Source organism: Eupeodes corollae, chromosome 1, assembly GCF_945859685.1.
Source record: "Eupeodes corollae chromosome 1, idEupCoro1.1, whole genome shotgun sequence".
NCBI lineage: Eukaryota > Metazoa > Arthropoda > Insecta > Diptera > Syrphidae > Eupeodes > Eupeodes corollae.
This window is the reverse complement of record NC_079147.1, coordinates 12,952,345-12,976,279: the sequence shown is the minus strand read 5'-3', so window position 1 is coordinate 12,976,279 and position 23,935 is coordinate 12,952,345. Positions and strand designations below refer to the sequence as shown.

General features: G+C 36.3%; 1 protein-coding gene across 1 annotated transcript in view; it reads left to right on the top strand.

Moving 5' to 3' along the window:
* LOC129943030 (uncharacterized) overlaps positions 1 to 23,935 on the top strand; it is a 225,153-nt gene that overhangs the window by 140,037 nt on the left and 61,181 nt on the right. Inside the window, exons 15-20 of the mRNA XM_056052234.1 lie at positions 3,276 to 3,491; positions 3,725 to 3,978; positions 4,340 to 4,430; positions 8,127 to 9,098; positions 9,180 to 9,400; positions 23,669 to 23,917. Of these exons, the coding sequence (XP_055908209.1) occupies positions 3,276 to 3,491; positions 3,725 to 3,978; positions 4,340 to 4,430; positions 8,127 to 9,098; positions 9,180 to 9,400; positions 23,669 to 23,917 (2,003 nt within the window). The remainder of the gene's footprint in view (positions 1 to 3,275; positions 3,492 to 3,724; positions 3,979 to 4,339; positions 4,431 to 8,126; positions 9,099 to 9,179; positions 9,401 to 23,668; positions 23,918 to 23,935) is intronic.

The window sequence follows — 23,935 nt, the reverse complement described above, 5'->3', positions numbered from 1 at the left end:
GCGACTCAGAAGACGGAGTTTCAAGAAATTATTACTGATTTTAAAACCTCAAGTGCGGATTTACACTCCGAAGCATATAAGGTATAGGTTCCTTGGAGTTATAGGAGGTACGGTGTTTAGAAACATTAAAAAGTCGAATATTACGGGTTTGATTTGTAGAATTGCTATTGTAGACCTGCATTAATGAAAACCTAATGTAAACCTTATCGCCTAAGTGATTTGTAGAAGAACCTTAACATTTCAAACAAAATGTTTTCAAAAATCTTTGGTACATATATGCGAAAGATTGGTAAGAGGTCGGAAATTATCTCCTCCTTACCTAAAAACTGCAATGACCTAAGTCGACGATTATTCCCAAGTGGGGAAGTATAGAAGTATACGAAATCTTATAGGGAAAGACAGGAACTTAAAGAAAACTAGAATTAAATAATTCTCTATGAAACACAGTTATGGTATCAGTTATGGTTTAGTTGTCAAAATTAAAGGAAACTCTCTTAAGGTGGTCATTAAACTGACTGAAATTGACATATAAAAGTCGTAAAAAAAAATAAGTCAAAAGCGACAGGAAAGTAATTTTTCGAAAAATTAAGATCTCTATATAAAATTAGAGATATCATTGACGTGAAAAAAGCTTAAGTCATGAAGGCAATCTAAAAAGAGACATTTTTTTGGAGAATGTTGGATTGGAAGCAATATAGAACGTCTGATCATAAATGAAGTTATTTTTAGATAAGGAAAGCATATATTTCGAAAGAATAGCACGAGTTTGTTGGAAAACAGATTGGAGTTTTCGAACGAAGCCTTCTTACATTCTGATTATAAAAGGAAAAGAACACGAAACAATCTACAATGATCAGCTCTGCTACCTTGCAGATACTTACTACTTACTTACTTACTTAGGTCCTCAGACCTGTTAAGTCCGTTGTGAACTCCTTAAAGGGCATAGGGCCACTATTACGTCTACGCGCCATCGTGTACGGTCTCCGGAGATGTGTTTCAGCTCCCTCCAACTTTTGCCTAATGACGCTGATTCCGCCTCGACTGTTCTGCTCTTCTTCCTTCTTGTGTGAGCGGATTCCACTACATTGCTTGGCCTGCAATGCAGTCATTACCTTTTCGAGTCGTATGCCCAATCTATTGCCACTTACGCCTTCGTATTATAGATTCTATAAGTTCCTGACCCGTCCTTCTATGAATGACCTCATTTGGTAAGTAGTTTGGCCAGAAAATCCTTAGGATGTTTCGAAGACATATATTCACAAAAGTTTACAGCTTTCTTGTAATGGCTGAGGTACCTTCTAAGTGCTGCACCCTAAAAGAAGTAAAGATGCGACATTTGTGCGAAACAGTCGCAGCTTTGTTTATTGTTTTTAAACTGATAGATTAATTCCTCCAAATTTTTGGCAACATACCTAACGCCGCTTTTGCTTTGAACATGCGGCAGATGACGTCGTGTTCGGTTCCGCTTTCGATAAAAACGATACTTCTAAGGTATTGAAAGCTCTCCAGTTTTTCCACCGGTTGCGAGGAAATATTTTATTGATAAGATGGTCGGGTTCCGAGGCTGATCTTTTTTTTTGCCGGAAATAATTTTCAGCCCCAAAACTTCTGCTTCTCTCTCCATACTTGTTGTCATTTGATAGAGATCAATGGTCCTATGAGAGAGTAAGTAAACATCGTCCTCGTAATTCAAGTGCTTTAAATAAGATGTCAAAGTCCATTGAACCCCTTAACAACCTGACAGAGCTGAGCGCAGTTCATCGCTTATCACCAACAAAAACAATATTGGCGGCAGAATACAGCCCTGTCTGACTCCCCTTCCTATTTCAAAATCATCTAACAACCTATCATCGTGCAGAACGTAACACTTGGATCCTTCATATGTTGCTTTAATGACAACAATTCTTTTTTGTGGGATGAAACTCCTCGTTGGAGATGGGCTTTTTGATCATTTGCCCCCCTTTGTACAGACAAATTTAGAAAATATTTTGTTTAGGAGTTTTTGAAACTGGCAGAAGGGACGTCCAAATAAATGTGTATCCTTACACTTGTGTTCCAAAAAATTTATAATATTAGTCATAATTTTTCCTCTCGCTGAGCCTAAGTGCGTAACGACTTTCAATGGATTGTGTAGACTGCTGAGTTAATTTTACAGATGTTAAGAGAAAAGGATCTATAAATATAGGGAATGGGATTGGTTATGAACAAGAAGGATGGACAAGTTTAAGTAAATCGACTACTACTACTAAGTTCTTAGTTTGTCATAAAATCATTCGACTCTGTCTCCATAAAATCACTAATAGCCCTTAACAGCCAAACATATTTTCGCCTTATTTGAGTGCCTTGTCATAGAGACATCAAACGAAATTGCAAAGCTGTCGAACTTGCAAGAAATGGAACAACTTAACCTTTGATAGGCAACGAATTCAACGCTCTTACCAATTCATTTAGGTTGGTAGAAATCACATTAGCACCGTTATAGGAGTTCTTATAGGTAGCCATGCTTGTCGACTTGGAGCTTTTGCAGTTTTTGCAGAAGTTGCATGAATGGAGAAGAAGAGGAGACAGTTTCTCACTTTCTTAAGTATGTCCTGCCTTATTATAAAGACGAGGAATCCACCTTGGAGATTTTTACTACAATCATCCACAACCACCTTAACCTAACCTAACATAGCTTTAAAAAAAATCTCCGTAGACAATTTTCCTGACAACAGTACTCGCACACAGGAATGGTTGAGAGTTGTAAGTCACTAGGCCCTGGTTCACAACGGACTGTTGCGCCACCCAATTTATTTATTTATTTAGACAATTTTTCTTCAAGGATTTAGATTGTGTTCAAATGAATTTATCTTTTGAACGTTTTGCTGAAAGCTATACGTGTCAAAAGGGATTTATCTTAATATTTTATCCTTGAAGTCAAAATTGTTTACACATGAATTTTAGGAGTAAGCCCGATAATCTCGTTTTCTAAGATTACATCCCCATACTTGTTTAACATACTGTTTTATCAATGTAATTAATTCAAGAACTCCAAATACAAATTTTCCAAACTTTTTCATTTAAATTCACGAAAGCTTATGTCAATTTTCTAATTTTCTATACCTTCAATGGCAAGAACCATTCCCAACGATGATTACGATGATGGTCATTTAAGTCTCTCCTATTTACCTTATCAAAATAACAAAAAAAGGATAAGAACGATATGAGAAGACAGAGAGAAAGAGAGATTTAAAATACATTTTTCGTTTTTCGTTTACTCTAAACTCCCTTTCTAGGAAAAGGACCTGCCAACATTCACATCATCATCATCGTCATCCTCAAACACAACTAACTGGAACTACACCGAAGTGCAGGAACTTTTCTCAAGTAGTTTTTTAAATATTTTAATTAACGATAATCTGCCTTTCATTCGAATCTTGTGCTATGGCAACGAGCAATTTTCCTCATTATTCCTAAGAGCCCTAATCGAGAAATGCAATGTCCTTAAAAAGGTAAGTGAATAGAATGTTTGTTTTTTTTTTTTTATTTATTTACCTTCTTCTATAATTTTGTGTTGTATATAAAATAAATTGACTGATTATTTCCCTTGGGGGTATATTTTATAGAAAGATGGTTTATAATATAAAACAACAGTTTTTCTTCCTTTTTTTGTTGTTGGTTTTTGAAAATTAAAAGTCATGAGTTTAAAAAAGAATATCTGCATTATTTTTATCTTTATACACAGAATACCATTCGACTGGTGGTTACTGAGTTCATTGAACAGCAAGAGTACATCCTGATGCAGGGAACTGATGCCACTGCCACAGTGGAACTACTGACAAAACTCTTTGATTTGGTCTCGCTGAATGGCTATGGTAATAAGTCTCTTGAGAATTTAATTGTGCGAGCAAGTCGAAGAATAATCGCGCAGCACGATGATAAATTGGCCATTCGTAATAGCTTCCTTATGTCTGGTTGTAAAGAGCTAGGAAAAATGTTGTAAGTGGTTTTTTTACAGGGTGTTTTGTTTTTTACTTAAATTTTCTTTGAGAAGAAATTCGTTGAAATTCATTTTGGAAAGTAAGTCAAAAGGAAATTTAAAAAAAAAATTAACAATAAAGTTAAAATTAGACTTTCTGTTTACTACCTTATGAAATTTTAGCATTTTTATAAAAAAAAAGTTTAAGAAATAATGATAATCATTGTAATTTTTGGCATATAAATATAAAATACTAAAATTGTAAGTTTAAGTAAAAAACACCCTGTAAAAGAGTTTCTATAAATAAAATTCATATTTACTTTTGATTTTATTTATTTTTGATTTATGATTTTTGTTGTTTTGTTTTACATTTTTATATAGATTTAAGGATGAGTTGAATGCGGAAACCGATGATGCAATTAGTCGGAGATATGAACAAAGGATCATCGATGAAAAGTGGCTCTTTACTCAAGTAAGTCAATTTCGTAAGCTAATTATATCAATATTAAAACTATTCTATTTTACTAAACCCTCTTATGATCTGTTAATTACTTTTTTTGAATATGTATTTATGTATTTATTTTAATTAATATAAATCGTAGGAAATACCTTTATTGTTATAACATGTCTTCAATTGACATCTGTAGCATTTTAGAATCATTACTATTTAAAATTAACGTTTATCTTTGGTGCTCAATTTATTCGATTTACTCCAAGCTATAAATTTAAACTAACTTAAGAATTAAGTAACTTATAGCTAAGGAGAAGGTTGGTGAAAATAACAGTTTTGAGGACGATGTCTTAAGCAAGAAGTGCTTACATTAAAAACAAAAAAGTTTCTATAGCATGCAAGTAATAGGTTCGTTTGATCCACGTTTGGTAGAAAGGTAAAAGTTGTGAGTATTTCCCAAATTATAAGGGTTTATGATAATTAAGATAGAGATATAGAGATTATTACAATTAATAGACTCAGAAAGCAGACGATCGACAATCCAGATTTCAGATATCTTCTACGTCTACGTTCTTCCTGGGTTTTGAGATTAATTGATTTAAAGCGATCTTGATATGGAGGAAGAATCAGGAGATCATACCAAGGTAGGCCTCGAAAGAACGTTATCAATTCTTGAAATATGCACGCCTTAGCAAGGGGACCATACTTAAAATGCATATTTGAAGAGGAGACGAACAAAGGTGTTGTAGAAAGATCGGGTAACGTAGGGGTTGCAAAATTCCTTTGACCAATATTTTACAGAACCTCATTATTTTTTTATAACAGCCCCAGGTCCTGAAAAACCTGAACAGAGGCAAATTTTTGGTTATGGATAAAGTATTGGCGGTGTGAAATTCCTACTTACTTTTGTGAAAAGTAATTCACTGACTTTTATCCATGTAAATGTCGTCTGTTAAACTGACGAGATCTGGTTGAATAAGGTAAAAGTTTTGCATCAGTGTAATGGATTTAAAAAAGTTTGTGTCATCAGAGTAAAGTGAGATATGAGAACATTTAAAAATCAACTCCATATCATTGATGGTGAGGATAAAAAAAGATGGCCTAAGTGGCTTCCATGTGGTATGCCAAACAGAGCAAGAAAAGGGTAGGATAGAGTGAAGCTTAAGAAGATTAAGCGAACATTATGCACGCTGCTTTTTAGGTAAGAAGAAATCCATTGCAATAAAATCGGTTCAAAGCCAAGAGTAGATGATTTATAGAGTATAAGAGGTCAGCGAAGATCAAGTCAACATAGTTTCTTTTTTCAAGTGCTAAGAGCGTTAATGGCACGAATTCAACAAGGTTGGTAGTTGTTTACTTAAATTTCTGAAAACCATGTTGTTAAAAGGAAGGGAACAATTTGCAATCAAAACTTAAAATGTCGTATCATACAAGATTTTTTCAAATAATTTTGGAATATGATACAGTTTACTAACTGTGCGATAGTTACAAAACTACTTTTGGGGATTTTTTTGTGAAGTGGAGTACCAAATGAGGCTTTTTACACAACTGGAAATTCCCCTTCAGATAGAAATAAGAATCTACTCTCTTATACCATCAAACTGTTTTCGCATTCTTACATCAAAATGGAGATTTTAGTAAACCCATATTTTTTTTGTTGAGTTTTTTAAGGAATAAACAATATGTTTTGTGTCGATATGTTTTACGCACTTCTGTTCTCTAGGTAGGTTCGTTAGATATTCGCATGCATGCTTATGATCGAAAATTTAACCTTAACTACAAGGACTTCCACATCCAATTCACACAACAATTCCTTTTAATCTGACATTACATAGTACTACATATTCTGCCACGGTATAAAAGAGATTTAACCTATATTTGCTTTGTAATTGTAAAAATAAAGACTGAAAAACATACCCACGCACGTACAGATTTTCTGTCGCTAATATCATTTCCCCAATCTGCATATATCCTTTCAAAAGAAAGCTGCCATTATTCCTCGGACTAATTGAAAGGTTTCTTGATGTGTCCTATCCAGTGTAACTCTGTAAAACAATTTTGAAATCTACTGAAGAAGTGAGCAGATGCATCCAAATCCGAGTGGCAGGACTTTACCGTCTTGCATTTCAAATCTTGCCAAATGCAATTTGACTTTCTACTCGAATTTCAAGAAAATTTTAAACTTTGTGCATATTCTTCAATCGAAATTGTTTTGATAGAAATTTCTTTGTGTCATTTAAAAAATCCAATGTCAAAGGACAAAATCATGTCCGGACCGTCTAGAATTCTTGCTAAATACCTACTTTTCCTGCTGCAACCGAAAATATAGTTCCTACTGGTATGTAATTCCGGTAGACAAATAGTTCTATTTCACAACATCCTTAAATGGGGTATGTCTTTAAATTGTGGCACGAGGTCAGATTAGTTCTAATACCTAAATGCTAAAGGCTATATACCCATCTAACACGGGTAATTCCTAAAAACCTTCAACTTCTATATATTCACAGACTTAGCAATCTGAGGCCAGATGTTTTACCTTCTACACAACATGCTTACTCCAGAGGCAAAAGTGAAGAAACAGAAAAACAATGCGTGGTGAAAACCATAGAATAAGCCCTCACAGTTCTCGAAATAAAACAATCCATTATAAAACGGATCATGAGTATGTTAAAACATAAATATGTCAACAGCGGGCTTATCCATTAGTTTTAAAAAGGTTTATTTTTATTTCTCCTGGTCATGAATTGAATCTCTACCAATCTTGAATACAGTGAACTTAAAGTAGTAGTTTACGCAGATAATGTAGAGTTAATAACGACAAGAAAATTCCTAACCACTATTAGCGAACAATTGAACCAAACCTTAACCTTAACCCTTAAAACAGACCTAGTACTCTTTACAAATAGGAAGAAAATCTCAGGTTAAACAATTCTAGATAGAGGGAATCAAACTTTTTCCAGATAAAAAGCTAAATTGGGGTCCAAATATGCGAGAGAGATACAAGAAAGCTCCGATAGCATTCTACTCAGAGAATCTCTTACTTCTGGTCCTATGTATAAAGGAAACTGCTGGAAACAGTGTCTAACGGCTGAGCTAGAAAACTGCTGAACCAGCCACACATTCAGATTCTACAGGAATACATACGGAACAATTTAATATCACAAACTTTATCACCATCTTGTCTGAAACCAATGAGTACACAATGTTCCACACATGACTATGCTGCAGGTCTTAACAATTGCGTTATCAAAAGCAGGTATGCCAAGCAGCATTAAAGTCATTTTTTGCCTCTACAATCAAATCAAAGCTTGTCGCCAATAACTAACGAAAATGAGAAAGCTCATAAGCTGGCAAATATTCATTGAAGTAACGAACCTTTTTAACTTTTGTTTCAGACCATTATATTGATTTAATCGACTTAGAGACAAAATTTCCAATTTTCATCTGGCTATCGCATATAAATTCCTTCCTCAGCATAGAAAACTAAAAATGCTGATTTGACATCGATCTGCTAAAAATACATTATCTTTTTCTATTTTCTAGATCTCGCACTTTGTTTAAAATTTAATCATCTAAATTATAGTTACAACAGAATGTATGGAAAATGTTCAATTTCTTTAGCTTAAATTTAAGTTCTAATATCTGAGTTCTTAAACTACTCAAAAACCTTAACGTACAAACGCTTACTAGTAAAAACCATTTTCTTCTACTTTTCAGATCATGAAGTCTTCGCCAGCAGCAGACCCCGAACGCCTATCTCGAATCCTGCTCGAAATAACATCCGAATACAAACTCGGTAAAATCTTCGCATCGCCCGAATTTGACGTCGAACGAATCCTTACATCGGCCATCGATACATCTCTAAAGTCAATGATGTTCTCATTTCGCAATAGTTGCATCCAATTTAATCCGCACATACATTACATGAATGTCAATCCCTTGGCCAAGGTAGCCCTACAAGCTCTAGTTACCCATATTGACAATTTCCACAGCTCCAACAAAACCAAAGGCTTCCATTGCCATGGCCATGGCCATGGACAGTTTCCCTTGTATCTAGCTAAAGCTGTCATCGCTTTGATGGAAAATTTGAAGCAAATTGAAGAGCTGGCATTAATTTACATCGAATCGAAATTCATTGATAAGTTTGTCAAAGAACATCTGCTGCGTCCTGAAGTCGTAGCAGCACTCAAAAAGTTCCTTTGGACATACTGCAAAAGTATTGAACTAAGCGTAATGAATCAGCAAAGAGGAGCACTTGAGATTTTCACTTTCACCTCGTGCATCGATGCCATTTTGAGGCACAAATTGATTTGGCTCGAATTCAATTTATCCAGCGAAGGCCAAATCAATGTCGATGTTGACGACCACCACGACTACGACGACGATGATGAAGGGGTGGGTCACAAATCGGCTGCTGAGACAAATGCACAACTGTTAAATCATGTCCTTAATATGCTGTTTGTCGTAGTAACTCAATCAATGGGAAACACGATTTTCTACAAAAAATACAAAGCCCAGTTGTTGCTTCCTCCTGCTGCTACTTCGACGACAATGAAACCTTCTCGCACGCAGAGCGTGTCAGTCTTCCAAAAGGCAATTTTCCTGGCCAAGCTGATTGAAACCAAACTAGATGTTGACTACGACGACAGCACGAAAGGATCCCAAATCAAATGTGCCACAGTGCCAATGGTATGAATGACACACTGTACTAGATTTTCTTTTCAAGCTCTCATACTCCTGTTTTTTGTTGTTGTGTTTTGCATCTTCTAGCGGATTCTCAAATCGATTGGAATCTCAATTTTACGGACAAATCGATTTTATGCATATGCTGTGACCCCATTGGAGATATACCAACAGAGTGGGGGTGGCTTGGGTGGGACTGGTGCCGCTGGCGGTTATGAGAGCCAGATTAAAAGTTCGAACGGGAAACTACCCTCGATTCCGGTTGAACACCTCAGTGATGTTGATGTTTTGCAAAAATTTGTAAAGAGGTAAGTGTTGCTGTTGCTGTCGTTGTCGTTTGTTGATGTCGATTTCATCGTCCTCGTCCTCATCCTCCTACAACTTGATCCTCATCCTTATCATCATCCGAAATTATTGCATGCAATTCAGCAGCTTTTCAAAAAAAAAAAAACTGTTTATGTGTAATCGAAAAAAGGACTCAAGTTGTTTTCTCGAGATTTCTTTTGCTTTCTGCCTTCGAGCCATCATCTGACGATGGTGGATAAACTTTGTGTTTAGATCAACTTCAGGCTTTTGGCTAGGATTCAAGTGCAAATATTTGATAATGTTAGGTAGGTCGGAAAAGAAGCCCGACGGGTGAGAAGGGGGGGTGTGGTATGATATAGAAAAATAACGTCCTCTCCAGTTCCAGCTTGCAGCTCTGAATCCAGCTCCATCGCTAAACCATTTGTGGCTGTCACTGCCATTATAGTCTTTAAATCTATTGTTTGTGTGAGCAAATATAATGGGGATAAATGTTTGCCTTTCGAAAAGAGTGTCAACAGACACGGTATGGCACAGCAACGGGATGGACATTTTCGGCAACAGGTACCAGTTTATCGCATTTAGGGATTTAACATTGACCACTACCCTACCAAAACTGCCAGTTTGTCCACGTTTTGTAGGTAGGTTGAAAGTATAGGCAGGAAGAATGGTTTGTAGGTATGTATAGGTAGGAACCACTTAAATAAAATTTACCATGTGAAGTGTGATGTATTGATTTAGGGCTAAATAAATATTTGTAGTGCAAAGACGATTATTTGAAGATGAAATATGTTGCATTTAATTAAAATAATTAGCTTTGATTGAATGCTTATTAAACACGTGCCTAGTTGATGATTGTTTTTTATTGCATTTAGAAAGGGCTCTAAAAAAGAAGAGGGTTATACTTGATAAATGTAAAAAATTACCAAATGAAGCGTTAACGTAGAAATGGAATTTTTTTAAACTCTTTAAATGGTAATTCAGGCTTAAGAGAAATGAGTCTTTAGAATAACCATTTGTTATTGTTTTTTTTAAATTTTAAATTCTACTTACATTCAAGTTGAAAAGAAGTAAGGAATTCAAGTACCTTTGGCTACACAAATTTGAATTACCAGAAATAATTGAAAACATTATTTTGTTGTTTTGAAGAAGATTTGAGAATAAAATCTAATTAAATTATTCATATCTAAGGTGATTATTTTGTATTCATTTTGAATAGTGTGAAATGTGTTGGTTGGTTGGTAGCATTTAAACTCTCTAAGAGCCAGTTATTTGAAATAAGAAGATTTGTCCTGATATTTGTATATCAGAGAGTTAATAAGGCCCGAAAAGGGGCGATAGATAAACAAGATGTTAGAGTACTTTTTGCGTTCTTCCAAGATTTTAAAATTAATTAAACAAAAGCATTCTTGGTCTATGGACAAAAAATAAGAGGATAATTTCATGGACGACCTATAAAGGACAATCGAAAGAATCGTCGTTGACTAAAGTTTCGAAAAATTGTGTGCTGAGCTGGTTTAACATATTATATTGTCTATAAGGGTGAGGTAATTGATAGTGCCTCTAGTGTTGAAGTGTGAGCTCTGCACTATTCTTTCAAGCACGATGTTAAAAAAATCACATGACAGCGCATCACCTTGTCTAAAACCTTTTTTGACATCGAAAGTTGTTCACATTCTGATAAGATAGAAATGATTTATATCAAAATGTGTGAAAGTTTTTGCGGCCATTGATCCGAATATCTTACTAGAGAACTTGTATACATATGGAATTAATATAGCACCGTTCTTGAATTATTTTAAAAGTATTTTGTGGGGTCTAAACCAACAACCAAAATTAACAATGTTTCATCTGATAGTAAGTGGATTGATCTTGAAATACGTCAAAGCTTAATACTTAGTGCACTAATTTTAAGTGCTGCAAAAACGATATGAGCAAAACTGTTAAAAATAAAGAGCTTGCTTTGTTTGCGGACAATTCATATTTGTGTGTTGAAGATGAAATAATTTAGGAATTTGAAAGACTTATAAATAAAGATGATAATATTAACATTGATGCAACAATAGATCAAGAAATACTTGTTGTAGTATTGATTATAAATCATACTAAGTCGCTTGGTTAATGTATTTAAAAAAAGTTTCAAAAAGAGTAAGTCTTTAACCAATATTACTTACTTACTTACTTAAGGTGGCGCTACAGTCCTGTGTGCACTAGGGCCTAACCCAGCAAACTTCTCCATCTAGCTCGGTCCCTAGCTAGATGTCTCCAGTTTCGCGCTCCAAATTGGGTGAGGTCACCTTCCACTTGTGCGCGCCATGTGATTCGCGATTTTCCTCTACTGCGCTATTCGTGGGTGTGGACTCGAAGACTTTCCGGGCCGGAGCATTGGTTTCCATGCGCTCTTCGTGACCCAGTCATCTTAGGTAGGTAAGAAGGTAGAAATGGCGATCAAGGCAACTTAGCCTAAGATCCAATTAGCGCTGTAGTGCGCCGTTTTGATACCAAAAACTCGTTTGACCTTTGATTGAAAGGGATAGATTGATAGAGAAGCTTCATAGCGATTATGTTAGCGCAGGTTAATATTCAGGTTCGCAAGCTCATCGTGACATTGCTGGATCAATTTAGATGAGGATGTGGCCGAGTTAATGGTTTTGACAGCTGCCTGACTGTTTGTAAAGATAGCTACATTTCGGTTTTGGTTTGGGTTTTGTTTAAGTATCTTACATGCCTCCCTTACTGCCAGCAGTTCACCCTGAAAAACGCTAACAAAGTCAGGAAGCCTAAAAGATTTGGTTACATTTAGGGACTCAGAAAAGATACCGTCAGTAAAGATGGTTGTGTCGAAACCTATCAACACGATGTCATAACCTTAAAACCCTTACTAAGGTTCAAAGTAGGAGTCCAGTAGTCAGTGTCTATCGAGATAATATCTGAGGGAATTAATTTCGTTGTGTTGCTGTAACCATAAGGTTTTGACAACCAGCTTTGATTCCTTCAGCCTAATAGCGCTGCAGGAAACTATGTATTTAATAAAAAGGTCGATTGGTAGAAGATCCAAAATAACGTTTAAGGCGTCCGTTGGGTAAGTACGCATGGCCCCTGTGGTGCCCACGCAAGCTGTTCTCTGAACCTTCTTTAGATTATTAATATTATAGGCATTGCTTAGAGCAGGCCACCACACATTCGAACCATATGTTAAGATAGGGCGTACTACGGCTGTGTACGTCCATAAAATCGTCTTCGACTGAAGTCCCCACTTTTTGCCGAAAGTTTTGCTGCGGGGGTAGAAGGCAACACAGGCCTTCTTAACCCGTACTTCAATTTTTAGTTTCCAGTTTAGTTTAGGGTCGAGTATAACTCCCAAATATTTTGCACTGGAAGACAATGATAGGATTTGACCGTTGGGTCGAGGTAGCGTAAAGGGCGGTACTTTAGTTTTGGTGGTAAAGAGCAACAGTTCAGATTTACTTTGGTTAACTCCTAGTCCACAACTAGTCGCCCAGTTGCTAACTTTCTTCAAAGCTGACTTCGTGATTTCACTAATCACAGAGGTGTACTTTCCTGAGACCAATAGCACCAAATCATCCGCGTAGGCTACCGCCTTCACTCCACATCTCTCTAATTTAACGAGAATTGTATCCATGACCAGAAGCCATAGAAGAGGCGAAAGAACACCACCCTGGGGTGTTCCCTTCTTAGTCGTTGGACTTTTACACTTCTGGCTAAGTCTACGTTGCTGTACAGCCCGTACAGCTCGTCGTTCCATCTTCTTCTCCACTCCCCTTTGATACGGGACCGTAGATAACACGAAGAGGCGGCTTCTCTGATTGCATCTTGGCAATGTTGCCACTGGTTTTCGATACATTGTGTTGGCGGCAGAGAACTTCGAGAGAGGGTACTTGTAACTCGTTCGGAAAAGGATTTGGCGATCTCTGGCGATTGTAGCCGTTCGACGTTGTACCTTCTCCCAGCACCTCCTTGTTTTGCCTTGGGTCTGGAAATCCGAAGTGCTACCTTGGCTACAACGAGGTAGTGGTCCGAGTCGATGTTAGCTCCTCGGAAAGTTCGTACATCCATGATGCTGGAAACGTGTCTGGCGTCGATCGCAATGTCAATCTGGTTGACAGTAGATTGATCCGGAGAAGTCCAAGTTCCTTTGTGGATGTTGCGGTGTCTAAAACGCGCACTGGCTACCATGACCAATATAACTACTATAAATATTTACCACATTTTGAATTTTGTTTTGCAGTCTTACTCAAAACTTAAAGTTCAATGAGCTGTATACAAAAGCTGCAAAATATATCAATGCATCCAATACTTCGATGTTATAGATATTATAACCCCTAACTATAACTAGTTATTTTATGACATTTAGAACTCTATACAAATTACATAAATCACTTCAGAACTTATATATGTCTAGGTACTTTTGCACATTACTAGTATTAAATGTTTAAATTTGTAACGGTCCTGTTGGCTTAGTTTTTTTTTTTGCATGAAGCTTGTAATATGACATGTGTGTGTCAATCAGTACAAAGCGATCAGTCGTGCAGGTTAAGGTTAAAGAAATGTTGTTGTTTAAAACCAAAACAGCGATGGTTAGAAAAGAATTAACGGTAAATGAGCGTCAAATTATCATTAATTGCCATGAGCAAGGTAATAGTTATACGGATATTAATAAAATAGTTGGACGACCCAAATCTACCATACAAAATGTGATTAACCGTTACAATAAAGAAAACCGAACCGAAAATAAAGTCAGGTCTGGTCGTCCGCGCAAGCTTACAGAAAGAGATGAACGAAAAATCGCGAGTATAATAAAAAAAGATCCATTCAAAAGTGCTCTAAAGATTGCTACCGATATACAGATTAGTTTAAATAAAACAGTTTCTCCGTGGACAGTTGCAAGATCGCTCCAGAGATCTGGGTTTAAGTCGTGCACACCTCGTAAAAAGCCGTTTGTAAGTTAAATAAATAAAAAGAAAAGACTGGACTTTGCAAAGGATTATAAAAATAAATCAAATGAATTTTGGGATAACGTAATATTCTCCGATGAGTCGAAATTCAACATTTTTGGCTCAGATGGGAGGATTAGAGTGTGGAGAAAATAAGGCGAAGCATTGAATCCTAAAAACACAATTAAAGCTGTGAAACACGGTGGCGGTGGTGTAATGGTATAAGGGTGTATGTCACCTAGTGGTGTCGGGAATTTTACAATAATTGATGGAATTATGAATAAGGAAGTTTATTTGAACATCTTAAAACAAAACTAACAACAAAGTGCAGAGAAACTTGGGATCGTAGACACATATCACTTCCAACAGGATAACAATTCCATGCATACGGCTACAAATGTAAAGTTGTGGATCGTCTACAACACGCCCCACATGCTAGTTACACCCTCCAAAATCTTAACCCAATCGAACATTTATGGGATGTCTTAGAGAAACGACTTCGAAAACACAATATAACGAGCAAAACCCACCTTAAAGAGCTCCCAGTATCAGAATGGGAATTAATATTATCAGATGTCACGCGAAAACTTGTGAACTCTATGCTAAATCGTTTAAAAGAGGTTATTAGGCTCAAAGGTTTTCCTACAAAATATTAGGTAATTATATTCTTAACATAAAACATTCGAAACCGAATTAAATTCTTTTGTCCTTCTAGGGTACCAAGACTTTTGCACTATTGTTGTTAGGGACTAATACTTTTATGTTAACCGTTTTAAGATCCTTGAAGGATATTTTTCTGTTTTTCTTGTGTCAATTTGTTAAATAAACTTAAACTTGAATAAATCAAAACATAAATTGAAAATTGTGTCTTAATATCATTTACACAACTCATTTATCAAGAATACCCACACGGGTACCAAGACTTTTGCTACACTGTATATAGAACAAAATATAGCCAAACTGTCGATGACGCAAAGGCAAGTTTGAGTTTCTTTGCCGGTAATGTGCCGAAACATTTCATCTTTTAACTCTTGAATTGTTGCTGGCTTATCGACGTTCACCCTTTCTTTTAAAGTACCCCAAAGAAAGAAGTGAAACGATGTGAAATCACATAATTTTGGCGGCCAATTGACATCGTCACCAAGTGAGATAACACGTCCGGCCATTAGCTGTAGTTGACGAATCAACTTTGTTAAAAATGTGTCTTGTCACTGCGGTTGATTTTCTTAAAAAAATGATCACCCACTGTTGCCATTTCATGCCACCGTTCTGACCATTAACGAAGCTTGAAATGGGCAAATTCAAGTGTTTATGCATAACGTTTATCAATGACGTGGCAGCACGAGTCGCGCGACTCGACGTGTTTTGGTGGACGGCTCTTCAGTCACACTTTTGCTAACAGCAGAAATGTTCTCTGCAGTACGAGCTGTACGAGAATGACCGGGGGTTTCACATCTCCTACATACAAAGTTTGCTCAAATTTTTGAGCGATTTTTTCTATTGTACGCACATTTGGACGATTAAATTGACAGAATAAATCGAAGGCCCGTTTAATAATAAGCCTGAATAACTTTAACGCGTTGCACAATTATGTATCTTTCTATGGTATAAATTGAATAAGTCTTAAATTTGCAAATATCAAATGAAATGCAGAAAAAATCTTTTGTATGGTTCACATTCAACATCGACCCAATTTGACCACCTTTTAGAAATAAAGCTCTTTACTGAATTTCAGCTTAGTGGCATTTTTTTCGAATTAAGACACATTTTATGTCATTTTCTGCACTTTTTGTTCACTAATTTTAAACTAATAAATAGTTTTTCTATAAGGGCGACAAGATGTTGAAATGGAATAAAACAAGCTCTATGTGATGTATTAACAAAAAATGTGTCTTATTTAAAAGACGCATGTATGCCATTAAGTGAAATATGACACCATTCAAATGCTCGCCTTTTTGCATATACCTTCGACTTCAAGAAACTGCACATAAAAAAGTCTAGAGAGGTCAAACCGCATGGCCTTGTCGTTTCAAATTTGGCCACTAAACGTTGAAGAGTCGTCTGTGAAGGCCCACGAACAACGAACAATCATTTTAATAACCATAACCATTTAACCATGATGATTTGGCATAAATAACAGAATCATATATATAAGATTTGACAGATGTCACCAAAACAAAATGGCCGCCACGGGCTCCAAAATCTACCCGTACCAATGGAGTAGTGGTTAGTGCGATAAACTGCAATGCCAGAGGTCTTGTAATCAATCCCTGCCTTTGCCTTCCCAAATTCTCCAAGAGGAATTCTTGTCACGAAAAGTGCTTTCTCAAATAAGCTCTTCGGATTAAGCTTAAAACACAGGTACCTTCCATTCCTGATAGCATTACCAGCACACAAGAATGGTTGAGAGTTGTAAGTCACTAGGCCCTAGTTTTCAACGGACTGTTGCACCACCTAATTTATTATTTATTATGTCTGTCTCGATTTAGATAGTTTAGTAGATCCTGATTTAGAACTAAATTTTGAAGAATTCCTTGAAGAGTTTTTGGGGATGTTTTTGAAAAAGAAAAATGACTATACAACTTGGATGAAGACATCCTAAGCCTGAGGAAGAATTGACACTCTCTATTCCAGGCATTCAGATTTCTACAGGTCCCCCTGCAACATGGTACACCTCCCTTTCAACAAACCATGCCATTAAATAAGTTTGAAAAATCAGAAAATATCTTCATTTCAACAGCAACACTAAATGTTTTTCCAGGAGTAATCCTAATGCCGAAAAGATATTCAAATTTCTCCAATTTTTGAGGCCTTAAATAAAGAATATGGAATACTTCCGCTAATCCAAAGCTTTGTATAGATGAGCAAATGAGCACTACAAAAGCAAGAAGAACGGTACAACTCTAATAAACCTTATTAATGAAGCTACAAATTGTATGTTTTGAGTGGTGTTTCCGGTTTCGTTTTTAGGCTATACTAAAAACTAAAATTGTTTTAGGAACTTTCATCTCTCCTAAATTATTTTCGTTTATCATACTTCCACTTTGCAATTTTGTTTCCCATCGTATCTCATTTTATATAATCATTTATAAATAATAAATAATTCAAAATTAAAAAAAGGCTCATATGTGATTTTATGCATAAAATTATTTGATTCCACCGAAAACTTGCATTTTGAAGGTCTTGAACTATAGAATGAGTTATTCAAATTTTGAAATTTACTGTGTTAAGTGCTTGCTAAACAAATTGAAATCAGTCAATCAATTCTGTGAACATGACAAAATCCTTGCATCTAATAAAATTTAATTCGTCATTTTTTTTGTTAAAATAAGCTCTAAAAATGTAAACCTTCATTTTATAAGTGCTTTTAAAGACCTTCAATTAACAAAAGTTACTCGTGCCTAGAGTAGATAAGTCCTTGTAAAATCAACCCTCCTGAGCTTTCTACTACTCGTAGATATTAGTACTCCCCTCTCTGCATTAGACATTTAACAATTTCAATATGCATCTGCATATAAAATACTCTCATTAGAGAAAAATAATCCTTCCATGATGTCAACTCGTAGGAAGGTAGGAAGGAAGGTATGTTATAGCATAAAACATAATGATTCGCTATAAATCATTATGTTATCACTTTCATTTTGCATATCCTTATGCTGCATCCGATAATACTTAAATACTTCATTTAACTTGGTGTCCCTATTATAAGCTTGTTTCCCCCTCACCATCATTCCCATATCATCCAGATGATGGTAGGTACAGCTCGCAGTTGTATCTATATTTATCTTCATATCTGTATCAGCGAAAGCATAATCTATACCCCCTTAAGCTAAAAACAAAAACTTCATCAACATCGTCCTTGTGCTCATCCTCGATGTAACCATGGAAATGGAAAACAAATTATTCCCTTGTCTGCTAAAATCCTTGCAAAATTGTATTTATATTTGTACGTAACTAGGTGGTGTATTGTTATTGTAGGTATGTGTTGTCTAGTCTAGACGCCAGCAGCACATATTTAACACATATCTGTGCTACTCACATGTACCGTTAACGAACACTGTAACTTGACAGATCACATAAAATAGCTGCAGGAAACTCCCCACAATGAGACACTTAGCAAACTCAAACCAGCCGCACTACTTGGTATAACATCAGTGCTACTAGGCGGCTGCAGACTACGTAGCTACCTACCGCTACCATAGCGTTGTAGCTAGCTGCCATCACCCATCGTCAAAGTGAAATAGTAGCAAGCTAGGGAGCCAGTGGTGCTGTACCAAAAGCCATAACTGACTCACAATTGGGTGCCCAACAGTCGGCGGCGCGGTGCGCGGCCCTTGGAAGCAGCGGTGTTGTCATTTTGTAAACAGGGATGTATTTATTCGGAATCCAATGTGTTTAAGTTTGTAAAGGTGCCTTGTGAGGAGGTCAACTTTTTTTTTCAAAACTAGAATAAACTCCCATAATTTACCTTGAATATGAATCAAGACTGAGGGTGATATTGTAAAAAGGTGGTTTTGGTAGCCAAATGAGAAGTTTGAATAGCTTTTTTGTGATTTGAGGTTTAAGAATGTCAAACGGTCCTGACATTTCTGTTTAGTAAGCTTTAGCAATTAATCATGATTTGCTTTATTTCAGAACAACGCTTAGAGGTAGCTTTTGATGGCGAAACTAACACACATAGACCAATAGTTGGTCCGTTGTGATACCACATAGATCTTAAGGTCTACCTTATTGAACCATTAAGAGCTAACAATGAAGAGTTTAAGACAATAGATTTCGGAATTTTATAGATCATTAGGATCATTTTCTTAAAAGTTGAGTTTACGTTCTTAGGATAGGGAGGGACATGAACATAGAAGATGAGAAACTGACTCGTCTTTTCCTTCATTCATATAGCTTCTGCAAAAATCGTTGGCAAGGGCCCAAGTCAAAAAGAGTGCCTACCCATTAAGCAGTGTCATGGAAGAACTCTTTTAACGGGCCTAATGTGCAATCTACCAACCGAAATAAGTTGCTTAGAGCGTTAAGCATCAAGCATTGGAAAAATTTGTTTTGTTGGGTGACAAGTGGTTGTATTAGATCATCTGTGGCCGGTCCTTTTTATGGTATAATGCTTTAGCATAAGTCTACAAGAAGTTAGTGGTATACCGATGTTGGATTTGTTGCCCATCAAAGGTAAAGTTTTCTATATGTTGCAAGTTCTTCAGCTTCGCAATTTGTTGGCATTTCTATATGACCCGCATCCAAATCCGGTGAATTCGGAACTTCTCTTCCATTTCCACAAAAGATGATCGGTAGTTTCTGGCTGTTAGTGCGTTTATTGCGATTGAGTCCAATGATTTTATGATAGCGTTATTATTAAGAACATGCTTATATCGGTAGTATTCTCAGAGAAAAAAGAGGGCTTCTCTGAAGGCCAAACCCTGTCATCGGTTTTTGATCCATCTGTTGATTATTTCATCTGTCAAAAATGATTCATTTTTCCAATAAGACCTAGACAGGATGGATACCTAGAAGTTTTTGATAAGTTGTAGATTAGGTAAAAGATCTAGGTTAGGATCTGAATAGATCTTGTAATATTTGTTAGTAGACCGCATTGATTTCCAATTAGGTTAAATGGTTTTGTCATGAAGGAATCTTCATTACATGTACCATTAAAATTTCCTGTTTGGCGCTGTTTACTAACTTGCGTCATCATCTGTCCCCAATTCTTTGGAAATGAGAAATGAACTGCTGTTGCAGTGAATAATGATCCCTACAATGTTTCTAAGAATTACTCAGCTAAACATTGACGTGCTATCGGTTTTCATGAATCCTTTCTACATTGGGTTAATAATTACATTAAGGGTGGGTTCAAGTACGAAAACAACATAATAAATGCTGGTGTGCCTCAGGGCTCTGTTTTGTTCCCAACACTTTTTCTAATTTTTATTAGTGATCCCCTGTCTACAACTTCTAATCCAATACATTGTTGATGATAGAACTCTTTTCATATTGGTTGTTAGACTTACATCCCTCCTTTTTCGGATACAAAATTTTATCGGTAAATTATGATATGCTGCTTAAATATCAACCTGAACAGCATTGTTCAATGCATGGAATTTAATACTTTGAAAACGTTAAAGCGAGGTAAAACCCCCTTACCATTATTCGATATTCTCAGTATGTGTATCACCAAGAACTTCTTGTGAAACGATCATATACGCGATGTCGCAAGAAACGCAACAAAAATCTGGCTGTTATCTACAAGACTTATGTGTATATGTTCAAAGCTTAAAAATAACTCCCTTCTTGGTATTTCTGCAACTTACTTAAGTCTCTTGGACAGTATTGAACGTAACGCATTTAAATTGACTGGTGATCGTATCATCATTGGTTCATTTATAAGTCAGTTCGCTTGAAAATCGTCGTAAGGTTACTTGTCTTACCCTTTTTTAACGTTATATCAACGGTTTATGCTCTAAGGAAACAGCCAGTTGCCTTCCTTCCATTAAACAGTTCAACCCTAATACTCGTGCTTATGAGAATGCTCATCATCAGTATACCCTTGAACCCAACTTCTGCCGTATTATGAATCAAACCAGCAACTTTTGAAGGATTAGAAGCCAATTATTTTAAAAACTTTTGAAAGATTGGAAGCCAATATTCAAGCCGAAAAATCATTTCAAAAATAGTAAATTCTTGTGTTATCATTTTAAGTTCCCAAACCCTTAAAAAAACATATGATATTAAGTCTTAAACGATTAACTTTTTAACAAAAAAAATATCTTGAATGTGAATCGGGAAAAAATTCCTAATAAATCATGCTCGTTGAAACTGAATATTGCCGGAAAAATATTTATTTCACCTTCGTCCACAGCATTTACCAACATGCACAACCACAAAACTCATATGGCCTTCACTGGACCTAAATCGCAATAAAGGCTTGTTATCTCAAAGCCAGACTTCATATTACGGGACACTGTCTTATAGCCAGACACGCAATACGACTTGGTGTCGCCTCAAATGACTTCTGCAGGAGCTGTATGGACGGGAAGAAGATTAAACAATCTCTCACCTTCTCTACGATTGCCCTGCTCTTTCACTAAGACGCAAATTTCATCTGGAAGACTACTGTTTTGATAATCCCAGTGAACTAGCTAAAAAGGATATCAAATATCTTCTATATATATATAAAAAGCTCAAAATGGATCGACTTGTAAGAAGTGATACCCTAGATTCATGTGATAACACAATGGGCCTTTTCTTTTGGCCTAAGTGTGTGGATTCTGAATCCGCAGCCACTTTAACCTAACCTATACTTCGTCCACAACAGAGATCGTGAATAAGAATTTTCGTGTGAATATGTAACTTTTCAGTGAAATTTATTTCACATTACTTTACAATATTTTTTTCGATTATCCCCAAATGAAAATCAGAGTTTATTAAGTTGTTGAGTAAGAACACTAAATTATAATGAAATAACTCTGAGATTGTCACGCACTAACGTTACTATGCCTTAAAATTCATTGATATCGGGAAAACATTTCCTTTAAAATGTTGTCTTTTTCAAAGTTTTTACCATCGTTCACAATTAACATAATCATGAATTAAAAATTGTAGAGGTGGGGGCCCTTCACAGTGAACTCTTCAACGTTTGGTGACTAAATTTAAAACGAACGGTTTAGTAAACAATCAGCCAACACTCATACGTTAAAGGATCGCAGATTGGGCCTAGAACATTGCTGCGGTCCGTGAAAGGGTACAGCAAAACCCGAAAAATATCTTTTCCTCGCCATGCACAAGAACTCGGCCTTTCGCAGACTTCAACTTGAAGAATTTTGGTCGGGATTTGAGCAAACACTCGTTCCAACTGACCCAGGAGCTCAAAGTTCATGATCATAGACAATGCCGTTTTTTGCTGGCTGGGCTTCGAATCGTTTGCAAGACCCCAATTTTGGCCGAAAAATAATCTTTAGTGACGAGGTGGTTTTGGATAAATGGCTGTGCTAAAAAGCCAAATCGCCGTATCTGACGACACCAGCCCACGAAGCTTCATTAGGTGAGAATACATCCTCAAAAAGTTTGGTGTGCATTTTAGGCCGTCGACGTATTTGGTCCGTACTTTTTTGAAAACATCGTTAGTGAAGCGGTCACCGTCAGCAGCGAACGCTAAATAACTTTGATAATTAATTTCTTATGGCCCAAATTGAACCAAATGGACCTAGAAAACATGTGCCAAACGCCAGATTGACATTTTCCATGAAAGATTTGAGGGTAATGTTACCTCTCGCAGGGGTGAAGTGAATTGGCCACCAAGGTCATGCGATTTGACCCCGCTAGACTTTTTCTGTGTCGTTCCTTGAATCCTCAGGTCTATGCAAATAAACCAAAATCGACCGATGCCCTAAAGGTGAACATAACACATTCCATCGATCGAATTCAGTGGGATCTATGTGGAAGAGTCAGTAAAAAAATTGGACCACTCGGATCCGTGTCACCCTAAAGAAGCAGAGGCGGGCACTGAATATACATGGCATACATGCGCTTTTTAAATAAAAAATAATCTTGTTAATACCTCGCTTACTTATTTCTTGCATTGCACCAATAGACCAAAGTTCTACAATGTTGGGAAGTCACGTTTCTGAGAAACTACTTTACCTGTTAGGTTGTAATTTTGTTTAGATGGATGTGAAAGCTGTTTTCATAAGTTTTTAAAATTGTATGTTTCTGATTTGATTAATTTTTAAGTTATAGAGGAAAGTTAAAGACTGGGTGAGTTAATTGTAGCAAAAAGGGAGTACCAACTTCTAAAACCTGGCTGGCATTTCTTTAAATATTATAGTTTCGACTACAGATTCGATATATTTTTCGCCTTGAAACTCCACTTAAATTTCAGAAAGTGTAATATTAAGAAATTAAAAAAAAAAAGAAGAATTTATAAGTTTTGCTTCTCAGGCGCTTCTACGAAACAACCAACCCTGGCTTTTGTAGCGCCAGTGTCATTTTGTGTCCTTCAAAAGTTATTACATTAAGCTTTCGACGAAAATTTCATCGTTAGACTATATTTCCGTCTGAGTTGAGCCCTCGTTTGCTGCTTTATATTTTCCCTCGTGTTTATTTTTTTGTTGTTCTCAATTTAGATGAGTTTTCCGTTTAAACATATGTGTTGTATATGTATTGTGTTGTGTGTATGACTGACTCTATTTATGTTTGATAAAGATCCTTGAGCATAAAAATAACCAAAGGATATCTCGCTAGGCAGATACATACATCCTCGTACGTATACCGCTAACTAACTCTAACTAACCAATCTCTTTCTCTCTATCTCATTTGCAGGTTATCAATTTTTGGCTTCACAACACGACAACAGTTCGAGGAGTACTTTATGACATTCCTGCTGCTAATCAATAAAGTTTACGATGAAAATATGGTCGACGAGCAGGAGCAATTTCAAATTAAAAGCGTTTGTTTAGAAGCAATTCTAGAACTTTTAATTACGTACAAAACTTTTCCGATTGTGGGCAGTAAACTTTCATATTTTCATCATACAACTCGATGGGCTCGTATTAATTGCGATAGCATTAGGTGAGTCTTCTCTCTTTT